Source organism: Electrona antarctica (genome assembly GCF_951216825.1).
Source record: "Electrona antarctica genome assembly, chromosome: 8".
NCBI classification, from domain to species: domain Eukaryota; kingdom Metazoa; phylum Chordata; class Actinopteri; order Myctophiformes; family Myctophidae; genus Electrona; species Electrona antarctica.
The window spans coordinates 25,610,609-25,629,610 of NC_136789.1; the positions used below are offsets into that span (position 1 = coordinate 25,610,609).

The 19,002-nt window shown below is 41.4% G+C and overlaps 1 protein-coding gene across 2 annotated transcripts; it reads right to left on the bottom strand.

The window, feature by feature from the left end:
* Positions 1-135: 135 nt before the first annotated feature.
* apoa1a (apolipoprotein A-Ia) lies at positions 136-18,945 on the bottom strand. Of its 2 annotated transcripts, XR_013790598.1 has the most exons (8): positions 18,555-18,945; positions 17,949-18,030; positions 16,110-16,199; positions 14,502-14,618; positions 12,454-12,576; positions 10,289-10,561; positions 1,594-1,725; positions 1,352-1,398 (listed from the first exon to the last, which is right to left on the bottom strand). XR_013790598.1 is itself a non-coding variant. In XM_079507701.1 (4 exons), exons 2-4 carry the CDS (start codon positions 1,387-1,389, stop codon positions 363-365), a joined length of 777 nt encoding a protein of 258 aa, XP_079363827.1. In that variant the 5' UTR covers positions 1,390-1,398; positions 1,594-1,724; the 3' UTR covers positions 136-362. The 2 variants fall into 2 exon arrangements, 1 of the variants encoding a protein (XP_079363827.1); XM_079507701.1 differs by lacking the exons at positions 10,289-10,561; positions 12,454-12,576; positions 14,502-14,618; ... (1 more) ...; positions 17,949-18,030; positions 18,555-18,945 and adding exons at positions 136-951; positions 1,087-1,231 and having other exon boundaries at positions 1,347-1,398; positions 1,594-1,724.
* Positions 18,946-19,002: the final 57 nt, after the last annotated feature.

Here is a 19,002-nt window from a genome sequence, read left to right on the forward strand (position 1 = left end):
CACGCACGCACGCACACACACAGTTCTATGACTTGAATATTCCACATTCCATACAAACAAACTATGTATAATATATTGTATTTCGGTTTCTTCTAAAAATGCAATACTTTGGATAACATCACTGTATTTCTGAAATCTTTTATTTACCGTTTGTTATGTGTGAAACAGAGAATTGTAAACCAAAATGTATACAAAGCATCCAAAGATACAGTCTCAGAGGTATGGCAGGAGGTGACATGTGACTTCATTGACTTCATCACTGAATGGAGCAGTTCTTATGTGTAGGGTTTCAAATCACTAGCATCAACTGGCTGCTTGTTTGTGTGCATTGAATGGAGTGGAGTGGTTTTGCAGCGGTCAGCTTATGCCTGGACAGCCTGGGCGATGGTCTCGTAGAGGGACATGAACCTGGTCTTCAGGTCCACCATGTAGGGCTCCAGCCTGGTCTGCATGTCCTGGGTATGTGGGGTGATTTTGTCCTTAACCTCTCCCACAGCCTTTGTCAGCTGCTCCTTGTACTCCTCAACGTAGGGAGTGGCGATGTTCTTCAGCTCCTCCAGACGATCGGTCAGCTTGGTGCGGACAGCCTCGATCATTGGCACAAGCTTGGTCTTGGTTTCCTCCACATTAGCCTCCATCTTGGCGCGCATCTCATCCACGACCGGCTGAAGCTTAGCTCTCAGAGAATCGACCTCTTTCTGGCTCTGGGTCATATACTCCTGGATGATGGGCTCCAGCTTAGCACGGTATTCTTCGGAGTGCTTCTGCAGAACCTCGTGCAGCTCCTGACGCTTGGGCTCCAGCTGAGTGCGCAGGTCTTCCATGTCAGCCATCACCCTCTCGCGCATCTGCTTGGTGGATTCCAAGAACTGGGTTGAGAAGGCCTCGCTGTAAGGGGTCAGGGTCTGGGCATACTCTTGAAGCTTGTCCATGCTCTCAGACAGCTTCACCCTGGATGGAAGGTAGGTACAGGGAAGAAGAAAAAACACAATGTCACAAACATGAGATTGGTCTTACAAAGACAAACAAATAAATAAGATAATGAAAAAAGGAAATGGTGCATAATGGTGCATATTGGTCTCTTACTTGTACTCAGAGTACTCGGTTCCATCGAGGTGGTCCAAGGCCCTCTGGGCACTGTCCTTCACCTGGTTCAGGTACATCGTGACAGCAGCCTGGACGTGCTCGAGCTGAGAGGGAGCATCGCTCTGCATGGCGAAGGCCTGGGAGCCTGCATGGAGATGGCATCATATTAAAGATAATTGAGATAAAGGACAGGCAGAAAACACACAAGACGCTTTGACACTTAAGTAGGGGTAATAGAAGTAGATTAAATGGATACCCACCAACAGCCAACAAGAGGGTCAATGCACAAGCCAGAACCTTCATGATGAATCCCTGAGAATGACAATGAAGAGGCATTACAATTATTCTGACATCAGAACTTGAATTCATACATTAACTCAATACAAAAACGCATCTTTTAAAATGTCCTTAAACTGTCTTTCATGCAACTGCAGCTTTAATTCCTCCAGACTATTTTTCCAATCGATTACTCTTTATCATCACCATGTTAAGCATCTTCTCTCTTACCTGGGGGTTGCTCTTCCGTGAGATTGAGGACGATCCACAAGACTGGATGTCTTTTATAGGTCCATGAGTGTGGATGTGTTGCTCTAAAGGTGGACCTCAGCCCCTTGTAAGGACTAGATCAAGGGTCAGTAACTGAGGAAACAGGCAGGTTTCAGAATCAGTATGACCAGAGGCTATGACACTGCAGATGTGTTGCTTTATCTTGTATTGTAAATACCAACTACACACACCCTGAATAATCTGTACCAAAGTCCGTTTTAACAGATGACACAACCAAACGTGTCATCCTTGCACCAGTGGTACATTAATAACTAGAACTGCACTCTGTCGAGTGCCTACTTGCTTGTAGGCACTAGTAGTGTGCAAGCAGAGCGTGCAAGTACTGTATACCGCTACAAACTTTCAAATCTCAGCCTCTCTGTGAAAGAACGTTTGCAATATGGAATTATTAGGTTTAGCTATTTGCTACGTACCTTGCTTTTGGAGGAGAAAAAGTAGTATTTTGAAGTATGGTAATGATTACTTATGCCTGCAGGGTCTGCTTCTGTATGTCCGGGGCCAGCATATGACGTCATATCATATGCATTCTAAGGGACATTGGTACATATCTTCATCACGTCGTGGGACATATGCTTCGTAGCATGACGGAAAACATACCTGCACGGTCAGCTTTGTGCCAGCATATGACGTCATATCATATGCTGCTAAGGCACCTGACTGATAACATTACTTGCACGCTCTGCTTGCGCAAGTAATATAGTAACTAAAACAGTTGCATATTAGGATACAGTGTATGTGTGAAGTGGGGGGCGCTCTTATCATCGTACATCATCATGACGTAACATGTCGACACTAATAGCTGAATATACCCCTAAAAATACCACAGACGTTCCGGGTACTCAGCAGAAAAAAGAGCAATAGCCTTGCTTTTCGCCCTAATGAAGACCTTTTATGCTCAAAACGTTTTTCTTTTTTTTCCATATATATATTTTTTTGAGTGGTGCAAACCACTCCAACAACTGGCTTTGTACCCGTGTACCCGTGTTTGTTCGTACCAAAAAAACGAGACCAAAAAAATGAGCATGGTTACTATGGTCACTGACATTACGTCAGACCACAGCTGATCAGGCTATATAAGACCATGCACCACTCAGTTCACACAGGTGTGATTTCTTTTATAGAGGGATAGGTATACAGTAGGCTGACAGGAAATGGGGAGAGAGATGGGGGGGGAGACACGCAGTAAAGGCCGTCGGGATCGGGAGTCGAACCCGCGGCACACTGCCAGACTGGATTACCAGCCAAGGTGCCTGGACCGGGTGGCAGTTGTCTTTTAATTAAATAAAGGCTATTCTTTTTACTTCTGAGCGCCCAAATCGTTTGTTGTTTTTAATCCTGTGTGATTCGGGTGAGCACCTTTTACATTTCTTACTACAGTCATCTTTTCACCTCCTGTGAGCACCTGGAATCTTACTCCTGTTTTGTAAATATTTGTTTTAGTTAGCTGGACAAAGTTAACAGCTAAGCTAAGGTATTTAATCAATGTTATTGAGTTGCATGATTAGAATGACTCAACATATCTTTTGACCACAAGGACTTTACATGTAAGTTACTACATGGCCTTAAAAACACATTGAATATTTCAGAATAGAGATGTGTCATCATGTGTTCATCCATTTTAAATCCATCTTCTCCGGAGGTGGCATTAACTCACCCAAAAATAGAACACTTTTAGCAGGAGATCGCCAAATTACTTACTTAAGAATTTGAGGATTAGGTAAAACTCTCCCACAGGCACAACCCGCAAAAGTGCCCAGTTTGCTTGCATTTATTCCCTGTATGTATGCGTGTCCTCCAAATGTGTGTGTCTGTCCACAGCTAATCTCACAAACCACTAAACTGATCAGAATACATTTTTATGTGTGAATTTATAACCTCAGATCCACACTTTGGCCAGTCTGAAGCCATACTCGGATGTTTCCAACTCCATGTTTACAAGAAAGACATATTGATGACACACTTGATACAGATTGCACAAGGAAGCCAGGCCCTGGCTTGTTTGCATTATACAAAATCTTGCATAAATTGTTTTTAACGAAGGAAATTGTTTCTTGTATAAGCTACATTGTTTTATAAAAACACTGGAAATTGTCTCACTCCATTGTCTTCAGATGATACATGTACTGTAAAACTGTAATTAGAATATAGGTCTGCCTTGTATGTACAGTATCTATAGAAAGAGATGGAATGATTCCTCCAAAAACAAGACAGGCTACTACTGCTCAGGTGAAAGGTTAAGGATATAGTAGAATTATACTGCTGGGCAGCTGCACAGATGTAGAAGCATAGCAGGAATTAGCCATTGTTGGTGTAAAACGCTAACAAGCTTTCAAGCATAATGTAGAGCCTTTTTGGCAGAAGGTTAACATAGTTCAGTGAAACCGATAGTGTCAACGTAACCATAAATATCTCGATATCACTTGCACCAACAGGAATTTATGGGTCATGTTGCTAATGCATTGATAACATCTCAAAGATACTGGCATACCAAAACAAAGCTCTCACATACTGTACGTAGACCATGGGGAAAGTGCTTCAACCATAAGAAGCACTCCAGCATCTAAATATTAACTCTGAACCATAACCTGTATGTTTTGTTTTTATTTAGATTGGAGACGGGACCAAAGACAACCAAGGAAGTGACTTCCACTTACCACATTACTATAGGTCTTTACTAATAATAGTAAATGAATAAATAAAAAACATACAAGCAAAAACAGAAGGTGAAATTAAATCCACAGCTTCTCAGTGGTGTATTTTCTTTTGATAAGCCAGTCAAACACAGGATAGTGCGTGTGTAGCCTACAACAAAAGGAGGTCAGTGAGCATAGCATATGACCCGTTTAGGTTCTCTTTCTCATGTTGTGTAGCGTTATTAGATACTGTGCAACCTCAGGCCGGAGATAAGATATGAGATAGATGCCAACACTTCATTGTATGTTGTAACCCAAGCAACATACTAATTAGGCAACGTGTTGCAAACCCTGACCCTCCAGGCTTATGCAAAATGTGACCTTTGGTAGGTTCTTGCACATCATAGCCAGGTGGAATGCAAGAGTTTTCTATCTTTTCACACATGCTGCTGATCATACCCTGGCACTACCAAACGTCTATAAGCTTGCAAACTGGGCTGATGATACAGACAGTATAGCATGGGCTGTAAAAACACAGCATAAAACAAAAAGCAGTTGCATGTTGCAACATGAATCTCTTTAAAACTTAAGTGGAATCATAAACATGATGATGTAACACTGGGCTAGAAACCAACAAAAACTTCTCATTAACCTTTCCATTTGTCTCTTCCATTTAACCACCTGTCTCTATCAAAATGAACATGAGTTACAACTGTACTTTGACCACTTTTTTCCATCCACACCAAATCCTGCAGCGTATTGTGAGCTTGTAGATCTGCTATATTTTGCAAATGTTCGCTTCTGGGGTTCAACCTCATTTTTAATTCTCCCTGACAGTGAAGAAACTTGTAGTCGCTATTTAAGTTTAAGTTAACCGAATCTAAAGTCTTTTTTTAATAAAAGCTGTTGGCAAGTATGTATAGGCAAGTGTTTTCTCCTCCATCATTTTCTTAATATTTTCAACAATTCAATGTTTACTTTTTTGAGTTTTTTAACTCAAATTCATCAAGCTGGTGAAAATCCTGGGCAGTTGTAGGAAAACATAGCCTATGATTTTCCTACGTAAACTGAATTGAGGTCCGATTCCCTTTTGATTGGCACAGAGCTTGGCTGCAGCCTGAGACCATAGAGCCAGGGTCTCTAGAGTCTAGAGCAGTGGGTCCCAAACTGTTTCATGTGAAGGACCCCCAAATTAACCCGCGGACCCCCATTTGAAAAGACATGCCAGGGACCTCCCCATAAGAGGCGGTTTTGACGGCTCCAGCAGCGATTCTCAACCAGTTTAATTTCAAGGACCCCCAGTTTGACATGCATTAGGCTACGGACCCCCATTTCATGGCATTTCTATCTCTAGGACCCCAATTTATATTGTAAAATCAATGTTAATCTAACTCTGAGAGTGTACAAATGTTCCATTTGTACCATTGTTCCATTTGTACCATTTACAGTATAAAAGCCACATAAATGAACCATTTGGCCACCATCCTTGGCTGTTGATGGATGCATTATGAGTGTAATGTGCTGTGGTTATGTTACAGTAGCTACAGTAGTACACATGTTGTAGCTTTTAGGGAAATCAACTCTATCCAGGTAGTAAAGGATTAGTATATTAAAACCAGTAAGACGCCCTGAGGGAGAGAAACGACCTCGTCTGGATGACAGCAAACTGCTGGGCGAGCACTGGCGCTTTGGCATGGGGGGTCCGATCGACATATGGAATGTATTCTGCACTGGCCATATATGGAGCGTGTCTAGTGTACAGGGTTTGATGAGGTCAGATCAGCTCCATATATGGAGATGTAAGGGTGGCAGCAGGGCATTGTCGTAAGTGTACAGGTTTTGATGAGTTCAGTTAAACATATGGAATTAATTCTGTATTGGCCATATATGGAGCATGTCACGAGGCGTGACTGACGGACAGACTGACTGACAGGTTAGGCGTGACCGACAGATTTTGCAGGTTTTCATAGTAAACTATATAATAGTTAACAATAATTGGAGAAGATCAGTATATAGAGTTAGGACTTAAATAATCCAAATCGACAGCACAAATATAGAAATTGCAAAATTGTTCTTGTGAGTTAGCATTACTCTTACATTCGGAATGGTAAAATATGCTACTAACAAATAGCATACATTTACTGGCCAATGTGGCCATCTCCTAACCTGACTCTGCTGCCCCATCTGGTGGAGTCAGGTTAGCCATCTCCATGTGGAGAAGGAACTGATGGGAGCCTTCATTAGTGTTACGTTTTCATGATGAAATGGCTCCCTCTCATGGTGAGAGATTATCCACTGCTCAATTTATCTTTCCCTTTTTCTTTTTTTTTTGATCCCACGATTTTGTAACCCATTTTTCACCCCTGTGTCAATTATCTAATGTGATCCTGGGCTCTACACACCCTCCGCCAACCTAGTCCCCATATATGGGGGACATGGGGAGAGCAACGGACTTGAACTCATATCTTTCTTTTTTGACATTATATTTTTTAATCCCCCCTAGATGAATTATCCCCACCAGGCCAAAAGGTGAGGGATGTTTTCACTCTTGTGAGTCTGTGTGTTTGCCTGTCTGTCCATTTGGCTGTTGGCAGCTAATCTCAGGCACAGCTGAACCGATCAGAGTGAAACTTTACACACACTCCCAGGACTCCAGGAGGCCAAGGAAGAACCTCTCAAACCTCACAAGTCATTATGTGATTGAGACATATCGGTCAGATCTTTCAGATTCCATTCCGATTGGCTACGAATGGCTTTCAAAGGTTGTGGTAGAGGTCAGTTTTGCCACAAATGATGAAAACAGTGTCCAATAGACCATATAAAGAGTGCGTCCATCTTGCCAGCAAGGTGGTAACAGGTGCAATTTCCCATCGACAGCCCATCCATCCAAACAAGAAAGTCCTATCTGATTGTATTAAAAACGTTAACTCACCAACATTGCAGTTGTACAAAAAGCTTGAATTATCCTCTATCTGAATAGTGTGTTTTTGATTGATTGATTGAAATAACAGATTGGAGAATTGCAGTACATTTCAAGCACAACTCAATACAAAACTTTGTTTCATAAAAATCCACCGTAGACATGTTATGAGCTACTTCCTGTCAAGAACTTCTTTGCAGGTGATTAAGTGTTAAGTGGAGTTTGGAAGCGCTCGTTTTCAGTAAAGCAGCCTCCTGCTGCCTCCTGCATTATGTGCAAATTCAAAACAGGTGGTACGCAGGGCCGTTCAGTGATATCCAACGAGCACTTCCAAACTCCAACAATTCCTTACAATTCCTTACACAGGGTGTAGCTAATAACATGTCTACGGTGGATTTTTATGAAACAAACACTTTACAGATAGAAAGAGGATAATTCAAGCTTTTCGTAAAGCTGCAATGTTGGCGAGTTTAACATGGTTAAATATACTCAAATCAGTTTGGATGAATGGGCTGTCAATGGGAAATTGCACCTGGTTACCACCTTTCTGGCAAGATGGACGCACTCTGCAAATGGTCAATAGGAGTGAAACTTTGCACACACTCCCAGCAGGCTATTAAAGGAAGAACTGCCACCCCAAGTGCTTCAAATCGGTCTATATAGGTGGGGATATAACAGGTCACAACACAGCCCTGTGTAGGCAACTGGCCTGGCGAGGATCTGCGCTCCGACGATCGCACTTTTCTAGTTTCATCTGTGAAATTAATAAAATAAGGTTTTACCCTCCAATAAATTATTACATGTTTTATTGGAATGCTTTACCATATTTGCACTTAATAAGAACAAAAATAGTGCAAATATTGCACCACATAGACTCCCACTATCTGAACTTCCACACAAATACTATCACTCAAAACCCACAGTCATCTATTCCAGCTTCAACATGTATTATACAAATGGTCACTTCCTTAAAAGTGGCACACACAGCTTTTTCAGCAACACTTAAGGCACACACACACATACTGTACACTGTAACAGCTATTCAACACAAAGTAAGACTGCCATAGGGAAAAGAAAAACATAAAAGAAACGAGTATAAGCTCACAAACACATTTTTTTCACTATGACCTGTGGTAACATTTACTGTGACAATATACGGTATATCTCTGTATGTAGCGAAGCATTGTGCTACTTCCACGTTAAAATATATACACCAACGTTATGTACTCAAAACGCAAGTGCTTTGATGACAGGGCTGCATGGGAATCAACTATTACGCATGACGTATCACGGAGAGAGTCATTAAATGTGAAAGAGACAGGAAGAGCTGATACTTAGGTATGCAATAAATAGTATAGTATTAAAATATCTACTGTATGTATGAATGAAGGAGTGGGAAATTGCCTGTATGGAAATTCCTTAAGCTGCTTTCTTTCTTTTATACTATATTGTGACATATTAGTAACTGATTGGAATGCATTTTGATTAATCCTTCACACAATTATGTACTGGGGGATTATATGTCACTGGCTAACAATAAATCATATCTTCGTCTATCATTTGTATTTTAGTTGTTGAAACAAAACTGGTGCAGTGCTGAACCCAACTTGATGATGGGAGGCAGCAATATACAATGGGAGTCTTTGATTATGTGAAGTCACGGTCAACAGATACGTTGGAAGAGAAGAACTTGTAAAGCTGGTACCATCTTTAGCTACCTGATGTAGGATAGACCCTGTTGCTCTTGTGTTTAGGGTTCACAAAAACATGGTGGCTAGAGAGTTTTGGTACACTAATAGGGCAACTACGTTAACTACCATGTTAACTACTGTTAACAAATGTCCGGGGTTAAACCTGGTTGTTCTGACTGATCCTGTATACACCTAAAGAAAATATATATGCAACTCTTTAATTATGAGGATTTGGCGAATATGCAAGACATTTGTAGCACAAAATCCATTTCTAGATGGAAGCTAGTTGACCCTGTCTTCTGAAACAATAGCCTTAAACTTTCAAAAAATTGTTTGAGTGGCCAGTATTGGACTGCCTACCTAAACAACTTGATTACGGTAAAGTTGTTCATGTAGTTTTCCCTACCAATTACAATTACTATAATGCATGATTGTGCATTTGTAATGCATTGTTGTAACCACATTCTGCACACATATTTCCTGCAGTCCACTCCCTTCACTGGTCATGTCTTGTGTCCACATAAATTTAATAAATGTTTGTGTTGATGGCCTTTTGCCTTTTCTTTTGCTACATTGTGCCAATGCTTGACACCAATGTTTGACACAATGTTTGACAACAGACAGTGGCCTTGTGGTTAGAGTGTCCGCCCTGAAACTGGGAGGTCGGGGTTCGATCCCTGGCCGGGTCATACCAAAGACTGTAAAAATGGGACCCAATGCCTCCCAGCTTGGCACTCAGCATCAATGGGTTAGATTGGGGGTCAAATCAACTAATGATTCCTGAGCGCGGCGCACGCTGCGGCTCACCGTTCCAAGAGATGGGTCAAATGCGGAGAACAAATTTCACTGCGGTAACGTCTGTGACTAATCGTATGACTTTGCTGTACATGAGAAAATAACTTCACGTGTATAGTCCCCTGTCATTTGTGAATAAAATGAGAAGTACGTCATCTACATAGGGTCTATGAATAGCTCTCCCTATGTCCCAAGGACTGTGTATTATTTATAATATGCATGTGTGTGTCATTGTCGTCTTCCATTGTCTCAGCATATTTGACAGTGTTTCAGACTGTCCTCTTGCAATAGTGCTACTACTGCAGTCACGGGCTCTAAATCAGTAATGTAGTCTCTTTCTTTTGGGCAGCTCTTCACGGCATACTCCGACTCTGTATTCATGCATTTGTTCCCACTCTCCTTTGTATGGGCTCACCCATACCAGGGGGCCTATCCTCTCTTCTCTCTGACTTCATCACGGCCCCCTCTTATGAGTAAGCCCTTTCTTTCCCCCTCAAGAAGCCAGGGGCATGCCTCCCTGCACCTTCCTCTACACTACAGCAGTAGGTGAGGCATGCCTCTGGCCGAGTGTCTTCCTTGGCTACAGTCCCTCAAACCTGCGAAGGCCTTCTCTCCTCAGGCGTCTCCTCCAGTATCTGCAGCAGAAGGTCACAGAGAGGCTTGGATATGGTACGGTAGCCCGCCTGCGTCAGGTGCAGGAAGTCAAACATGTCCCGGGTTGTGATGGCTCCGTCAGAGTGCACAAACCATGCTCCTACGTCCAAGAACTGAGCCTGGTGCAGTCGTGGCAGCCAGGAACGGAGAAACCCGTTCACAGCAGCATTCTTTTCTCGCAGTGGGTTGGGCAGCTCCCCCCGTGGCAGCAAACCCTGAAATTAATTATGGATTACTTAGCCTGGGAGGCATACCATTTGGGGTTTATGAAGCCTGGGGTGCATACCATTTGGGGTTTATGATCCGGTCGGGAGTGGGTGATAACTTACGTCATGTTTTAGTCTGGTTTGTAGTCATCAGGCCGGGAACCCCCAAACCGGAATCAGAATTGCCCAAAATAATTCCTAGCGGTCATCATAATTTTATGGCCTACTCAGATGCCTGAAGGTCTTTGACCGAAACATTGCCTAAATAAAGTGTTTGTATTGCAAGTGCAGACAGTGTGCAGGTCTTTATGCACTTGTTTTCTGAATACATTGAGCCCTGCCTACGCACCCGTCTCAGAGCATATCAGGTGTGCATAAGACTTTGTTCCCTATGGCCTACCCAATAAAAGCCTTGATGTGGCGGATGAATCCGACAAGTTTCTTCAAGTACTTCTTGGAATAGTTTGTTTGGTATATCCATCTTTTATTCCAACTTGTAGCGAATGGCGAGACGAAAAACAAACAGGGGGGACCAAAACAAAGCGACGCCGGGAATAAGAGGGTTTTTTTTATCATACAGTCTAAAACACACCTAGACCGGATCTCTGATAATGTTAACCGTATTGACCCTGGTATCCCTAAAATAAAACATTTCACTTATTTTCAAGTAGAAAAATAGCATACTGTATAGGCTTGTGAGTTTGTAATGTAGACCTTTCCGTTTGCCACTGCCTTATAATATTTTCTTCTGCATTGTAATTTTATTCTTATTTTTCCACTTTCAAATGTCCTTTTATGCGTTTCTTTTGCACTCTTAATCCTCTACGTCTTAATGTTTTAAGAACGGAAACAAACAAAGCACACACATCCACCCACTTATGTAAAGCGTTTTGATTTGCCGTGTTGACAGGTGATATATAAATACACTTGCCTTGTCTTGCCTCCAAACAACAAAAAGGAAATTGTAGACAATTTGTTGAAATGCAGGTGTGCCTACAATTGACTTTGTAGCAGTGTTGTTTTCGTCGACTAAAACTAAGACAAAAAATGTTCGTCGACTACCTTTTTTCACTGACGAAAACTAAATGGAAACTACATGAAAACTAAGCCATGATGACTAAAACTAAGACTAAATATATTGACAATTTCGTCAACAAATAAAAACTAGACTAAAATGTTAGGAAGAGACTAGTGGACAAGAGATCCACTATAAGTCATTTTACAATGCTGAAAATAGCAAGTGTAAAATCAGCCATTATGACGGCATCAAGGCCCGCCAAAACACATTTTAGTCGACTAAATCACCTGCAGATTTAGTCGACTAAAATCTCATGACATTTAGTCGACTAAAACTAACACTAACACTAACACATTCCAGGTGACTAAAATGTGACTAAAACTAAGTGAAAACTATTCAAGAAACTATGACTAAAACTAAAATAGAAATTTGCTGCCAAAAACAACACTGCTTTGTAGCACATTAAAATGTGAGTAGTAGTCACTGGTGTGAATACTTTTTTTTCCTTTTATAGCCACTGTATATAATTAACCAGTCAAGCGTTCCCTTTAAGGCCTCACTCACACGGTCGCAACAGATTGCTGTATGCTTGTTGTATACAAAGGGTGTGACACAGCTTGCCTCAATGCATTTCCAATGGGAGTCACATGGTTTGACACAACATTTGTGTTGTATGAGGGGGAGGGGCGCAGTCGAAACGCAGCCGAAAGCCATACAACAGCTTGTAGTCCAAAATGTGGACTACAAACCATGTGACTTCCATTGGAAATGCATTGGGGCGGCCATGACAACATTCATACAACAAGCATGCATCAATGTTTTAAAGGTCTGAGTGAGGCCTAACTCTACAGAGATGTATGACATCAAGTAAATAACAACTTACCAGTACAACTACTTTTGCCTTGGGAAAGCGAGAGGTGAGTAGCTCTGCAATGGAAAGGACACCCCCTGCAACTTGCTCCGCTGTGTGTTCATGATTGTTGGTTCCTACCCACAGCACCACCGCCTGCACCGGATGACAAAACAGAGACATATTCTGTTGGTCACTGCCTGGTCACCAGGGTATAGATAGCAGCCAGGCTGGTCAGCCTTCTCCATGAAATAATTCTTAAGTCAGTCCAAGACCCCTTTCTGTTATTTAGGATAGAACTAATAAACTCAGGTTTATCCCATTCTGGGCGGGAAGCCCTTTTGGTGTTAGCATTATGTTGTGCTTTAGCTATTGAAAAATAGCAGATCTACAAGCTCATAGCACGCCACCGAGTGGCGCGCTACGAGCTTGTAGGTCTGCTATTTTTGAAAAATCGAAGAACGACTGACATAGAAACATAGCTTTTTCAGAAAACTGTCAGGATGTAGAAGACATTTTTAGAATCTGATCTCAGGTCAAAATGGGTTATTTGTATAGCCAATGGCTGCTGAGGTAGGCTTCAGAGTTCATTCCTGCTGAATGCAGTGTTTAAAACTGAACATATTGGTATCAATCCATGTCACTGTCACAGCTTTGGCCATAAATCATCATACATAAACAGACCATTTTCCGTTAGTGGCTTTATTTTTAGAGCGTAACAAATCACTGTGGAGTTAGTCATGGACGTTTGAATGTAATTTGAAAATCAATCCTTCCTTTTTGCAGGGACCTTTCACACGCATTTGAAATGCAAACAAATGTTACATTAACGTTACTGTCGAGGAATTCTGGATCAATCAGGATACTGAGGCTGAAGTAGTCAGAGACATTTGACGTACTATATGTTATACGTGTATTGCATGATATCAAGGGAGAAGTACATCAAGCATACAGGTCTGAGGTCGAGCACTTCACTGCTGAGACAGACGGATGAGACCTGGCCATATTTATACACAAAGATAGCGAAAGCTTATGTTACAGTCACAAGCTGTAATTTCTTTACCGGGTGTACGGTACCAGTGGGACTAACTAACTAACTAACTAACTAACGGACAGGAGATGCAGGTTTTCATAGTAAATGCGACCTATGGTCGCGATTATTACATTCAAAAGTTGACTGTTAAGCTTAATTTATACTCCATTGCACAATGCAATGCAATTGCCAAAAAGTACAGAAATAAGCTAAAAAAGGGCTTGTGATGTGTCCGTTCTTTTTGGTGGGCAACATACTATAAATTAGGCTGCAATGCACTGAATAATGGATGTGTTGAGTGAAGGGGGCCGTCACCTTATGCAGGGCTGACGACAGCAGTTTCAAGAGCAAACCTGCATGAATAACCAAACCAGTCATGTCAGTCACAACTTTGTTCTACTTTGATATCTAATGCTGGCATGCAGCATTAGACGGTGCAAAGGCTGTCTACTTGGCATCTTGTACCGGGACCTCAGTGTGTGACATATGCTTCCCTCTTCCTAAATAACAAAAGAAGTTACCCAAATGACATTTCTATGAATGGTGGCGATTCTTAAAAATGTACTGTATGTCATACTGTACCAGGTCAGCATGAAGTGCCGTCTTCAGTCTACTATATTTCCAAGGTTGAAGGACACCCTCACGTCACATGCACATGCACATGCTCGGCACCCATTTGCGGGTCGTGGACACATTTTTATGGGTCCCTTTATTTTTGGTTTCCTATATTTAGTTTTTAATTATTATTTTAAAAGAATATATGTAAAAACAATTCCATAAATTAGAAAACAAATGTTTAAAAAGTAGTGAAAATAGCCGATCTACAAGCTCACAACAGGACGCGAAGCGACGGTGTTGTGAGCTTGTTGGTGTCCCGGTTAAAAGTCTATGACGTAATTTGTCTTGCTGGGAATATTGTCAAGTACATTGTACCATGGATGGTAGTCAATGGGCTATTAATATTAAGAACTAGTTCAGTTTCACAAGTTCTACCTCTCCTTGGTACAAGTTTGTCCCTTGTGGCTCTGAACAGTGTGTTCTTTCTCACCTTGGGCCTAATGTTATCCAGCTCTCCATTCTGCAGCCTCCACAGCACATTACAGGTGGTGTCTCCCCCAATGCCAAAGTTTAGAGCATGGAGAGGAGAGAATAACTCTCTCCAGACCTATATGGACAGCAGAACATATTGCTTTATTAAGACCAACACATACCATATTATTGCATGATTCTAATCAGATATTTTATTTACATGAGCTGAACCATCCCTGATATTTCTTTTTTGTTTTTGTTTTTTAAATAATAGTTGCACAGTAGAGACAGACGGGAAACAGGGAGAGAGAGAGAGATGGGGAGAGAAATGCAAGTTAGTGAGGATTCATGAACTGGACTCGAACCCACTAAGCGATGTCAGTGTCAATCTTGTAACTTTTACATTTTAATTCTGTCTGGAGCACAGGATTAATAGGCAAAAAAACCTAACATTTCGACCTTTTGGTCAGTTAACTCTGAACAAACTTGTTGAAACGTTACTTAACTGTAGTACTTCTTATTAATAACCTTATACTCTAGACTTCTACACCATTTATGGAACCCCTGGACTGTGTGGCCACTTCCCAGAGTCAAAACAAACCTCCTCAGGGAAATACATCTGTCCCTTGGCTTGTAGAGCCCTGTAAGCCAATCAGAAGCTTCCCATGCAGGGTTTTTTTTCTCTGGCGAAACCCAGACATGCTGACTTGTGATTCCAGTGGGTCATCTGACCACGTGAGACTATCACACAATGCTGGAATGCTTAGACATTCACTCACTATGATCTTCATTTTGGGTAATAAACTTTAAAATGCATAGCTGGAAATGAGAAGCAATTCACACCGATATGGCACAAAACCAATGCCAGAACATAATTAATAGCAAACTTCCAATATGATTGTCTATAATGCACTCGGTTTAGTTAATTATTATAATGTTCATGCCCGTTGCGTCACAATTCTAAAATTGTAGTATGTATGGTAACCTGCTTCTGATACCATGAAAGCACAAATGCAAGTCATATCTAGAATTTCATAAGAGTTCCCTCATTTTGGTACTGATTTGGTCTTCCTGAACATTTCACACAAGCAGATTCACTCTGATCGGTAATCGGCATTTACCCTATATGTGATCGGCAATTTACCCTATCTGGCGAAACCATTTAAGTGGTATAAATGTCAATCAGATATATAGTATAACATCATTTTGCATTTTTGTGACGGGCCTAAACATTCTCCCCTTCCTCCCCACACCCAGGAACAGTTTTGACGTGGGTTTTGACATATAATCATTTTGGAAATATTAAAATTTGCAACATTTCACAAGATCAGTATCGGACCTATCGGTATTGCTTGCACACACACACACACACACACACACACACACACACACACACACACACACACACACACACACACACACACACACACACACACACACACACACACACACACACACACACACACACACACACACACACACACACACACACACACACACACACACACACACACACACACACACACACACACACACACACACACACACACACACACACACACACACAAAATGTCAGTGGTATTTCATTAATTTGTAACAGAGTGTACAAATGGACCCATCTTCTCACCTCACACTGCTGCATAAGCTGAACCATAGAGTCTCCGACAAAAAGCACATCTGGTTCAGCATCTTTACACTCCTGTACAAATCGTGTATGCTGCAAAAGAGACAACTTGGTCACGACAACAGGTTTGGACTTGGACTGGAATAATATAATGGTGGTTTACAAGCATTATGTGCCCATTCTTCTCAAGAAACACCATAGGGAAAGCAATATTATAGCTACTGGGCTGCAGGCTTCCTATTGTTGCGTCATTGTTGTTGTCACACGTCTAACCATTAGACGTGCGATAACGACGGAACAATAGACTCTAACGACCCTCGGCCATTGAAATGTTAATGCAAAAGAGATGCATCCAGAAGACGCTACATTTCGCGCATATGCATGTAGACAGCACACATCCATACATGATCGCCTCGTTCGGCCAACACAATATATCTCCCTCCCTCCACAGATGCGCAGTGATGCCTGATTTATTCTTCGTCGTACACGTGTTCCATGCTGAAAATGGCTGATTTACAAGCTCACAACGCGTTGCGTCCGCTTGTCGATCAGCTATTTTCAGCACGTGGAAATATGCAGGCTGTGAGAACTGAGACCCTTCACAATAAAAGCATGCAGCTTTCACAAGTTGGCCCATAATAAAGACAAGGAAAAGGATTAAGAATTAGGTGGCATTTCACATCGCAGACGAGCTATTTTTTCTCCAAAATGTATTTTTTTAAAGGAATTATTTTTTTATTATTAAATCCCCCAAAGTTTTTTTATTCAATAAAGTCTGAGGTTCTATATGGCTATGGGCTGTGGTACTGTGGTAATAATAATAATAATTCAAAAAAGAAAGAACGAAAAATAATTAAAATAGTTCATTTTTTGGAACCATGAACTTTAGTTCAAAATATTGAATGATGAATATATATATATACATACATACTGTATATATTATATACACATACATTACATACACATATGTATGTATATGTATATAGATAGGCCTATACACCGTATATCTAGGTGTGCCCTGAGATTTTTAGGCTATGAAAAGTGTGCCCTGGGACAAAAAAGGTTGGGAAACACTGGTTTACACCACTCAAAAAAGGTAGGATAAGCGACATTTTCTTTATTTCTTTTTAATTATTTAAAAGGTAAAAGCACTATAGTCTGATAGTAATCATTGCTATGGACTGAAGTGACTGAATTCAACATTCTTCTTCCCCCTAATGTCATCTATTTAATGTATTGATTTTTCAGTACTGTATGTATGTGTATATGTATGTTTATATACAGTTATGTATGGGTGTTTATGTATGTACACATACGTTTTGAGAAATCAGAAATGTTTTTTAGAATTGATTGTGATGTTGTTTGTGTCGTCTTCGGAGTGCGGTATAGTCATCAGCCATGTTATTTATTTTTTGTCTTTTTCTTTTATGGTTATGTTTTGTCTCCTTTTTTGCAAGTCTCTTGTTTTGTTTTGTTTGCTTTCAATCTGCAATTTACTGGTTAAACATTCTTGAAATGCCTGTATACCTATTACCAAAAATCATAATAAACAGATGTTTTTTTTTTTTTTAAAGTAATCATTGCTATAGACTATAGTGTATGTCATGTAAGTGTGTTCAGTAACAGGACAGTAACCTGTCTCTCCAGTTCTTTAATAAACAGAAAATACATTTTCAGGCAGCTGAGGATGAGGTTTTTGCCAACCAGTTCAAAATGTCTCTGCCAATTTATTTGTGAAATTAATATCCTGTTATTCCTGTAACCTTTTTATGAAACAGGGAATTGTTGTTGTGTGAGCGGATTATTTATTGACAGACTATTATTATAGCTATAGCTACCCACCAGTGACATCCAGCGTCCATCTCCTAGCACGTCTTCCACTGCCTGGGCTGCTGCAGCTGGATTCATGTCATGGTCACTCATCCTATAAGGATATGGACATTATCTGTATTGTTATTTCTCACCATCAACACACACTGCAGCACAATGGCATAACGGTGATGCTGACCATTACTGAGTGAGGGAATTCTAGTAGGGTTACGTTCAAATTACACATATTTTGCAGCGACTGCAGAACGTTGCACCAGGAAACGAGATGGTATAACTTACAATGCAGCATGTTATTATTACCGTTACATAAATGCAGACCGTTTAATACACCAATTCCAATATGGCACGTGTTTAAGTAGCTCTGTTCCATAGCCCTAATGCTTAATTCCGCCTAATGCAAGGCAGAAATAAGGCATTAGGGCTATGGACCAGACCATAGAAGACAGTGGCGTCGCACACCGTGCAGTAACAACTGACAGTACCATGTACACTTTTAGCTTGCTATGCTAGCTAATCACTGCAGACCAGAGAGAGAGAAATGGTGCAATTCTGCTGACCACGAACTACCATCGGTGTAGTAGTAGTTAGTTAGTTTCATGGTTCAAGTTGTCTAGATACCTGCAGGCTGATAGTTGTCGTCCCTCTGCAGCTTCAGAACAAACACACTACGCCCAAGGAGGAGCTACAGCAGCACTTCTGTCCTCGCCTCGCCTCGGTCGATGTCCCAGCGGTGCTGCTATGATGATGATGTAACGGTGATGCTTTACCGTTAACGTTAGCTGGTGGTGGTGGTCGCTACAGCGAGGACACACACACAGTGGACAGATAGCCGATCCGTGCGTCGTGCACTGCACACGAGACAACAAAAGGAGGGCCAAGACTCAGTCAGGAGCATGCAGAGCTAACACATCAAAGAGGAAAGAGCCGGGGCCCCAAAGGGAAAAGATGTCCCGTCCTGTCCTACAGTCCTACGCCCCCCCTGATACTGACATGACACAACTCGCGCGAACTGGATCATGGGCGGGACTCGCGGGAGAGTCTTTGTTGTTCATAATAAATCACTACC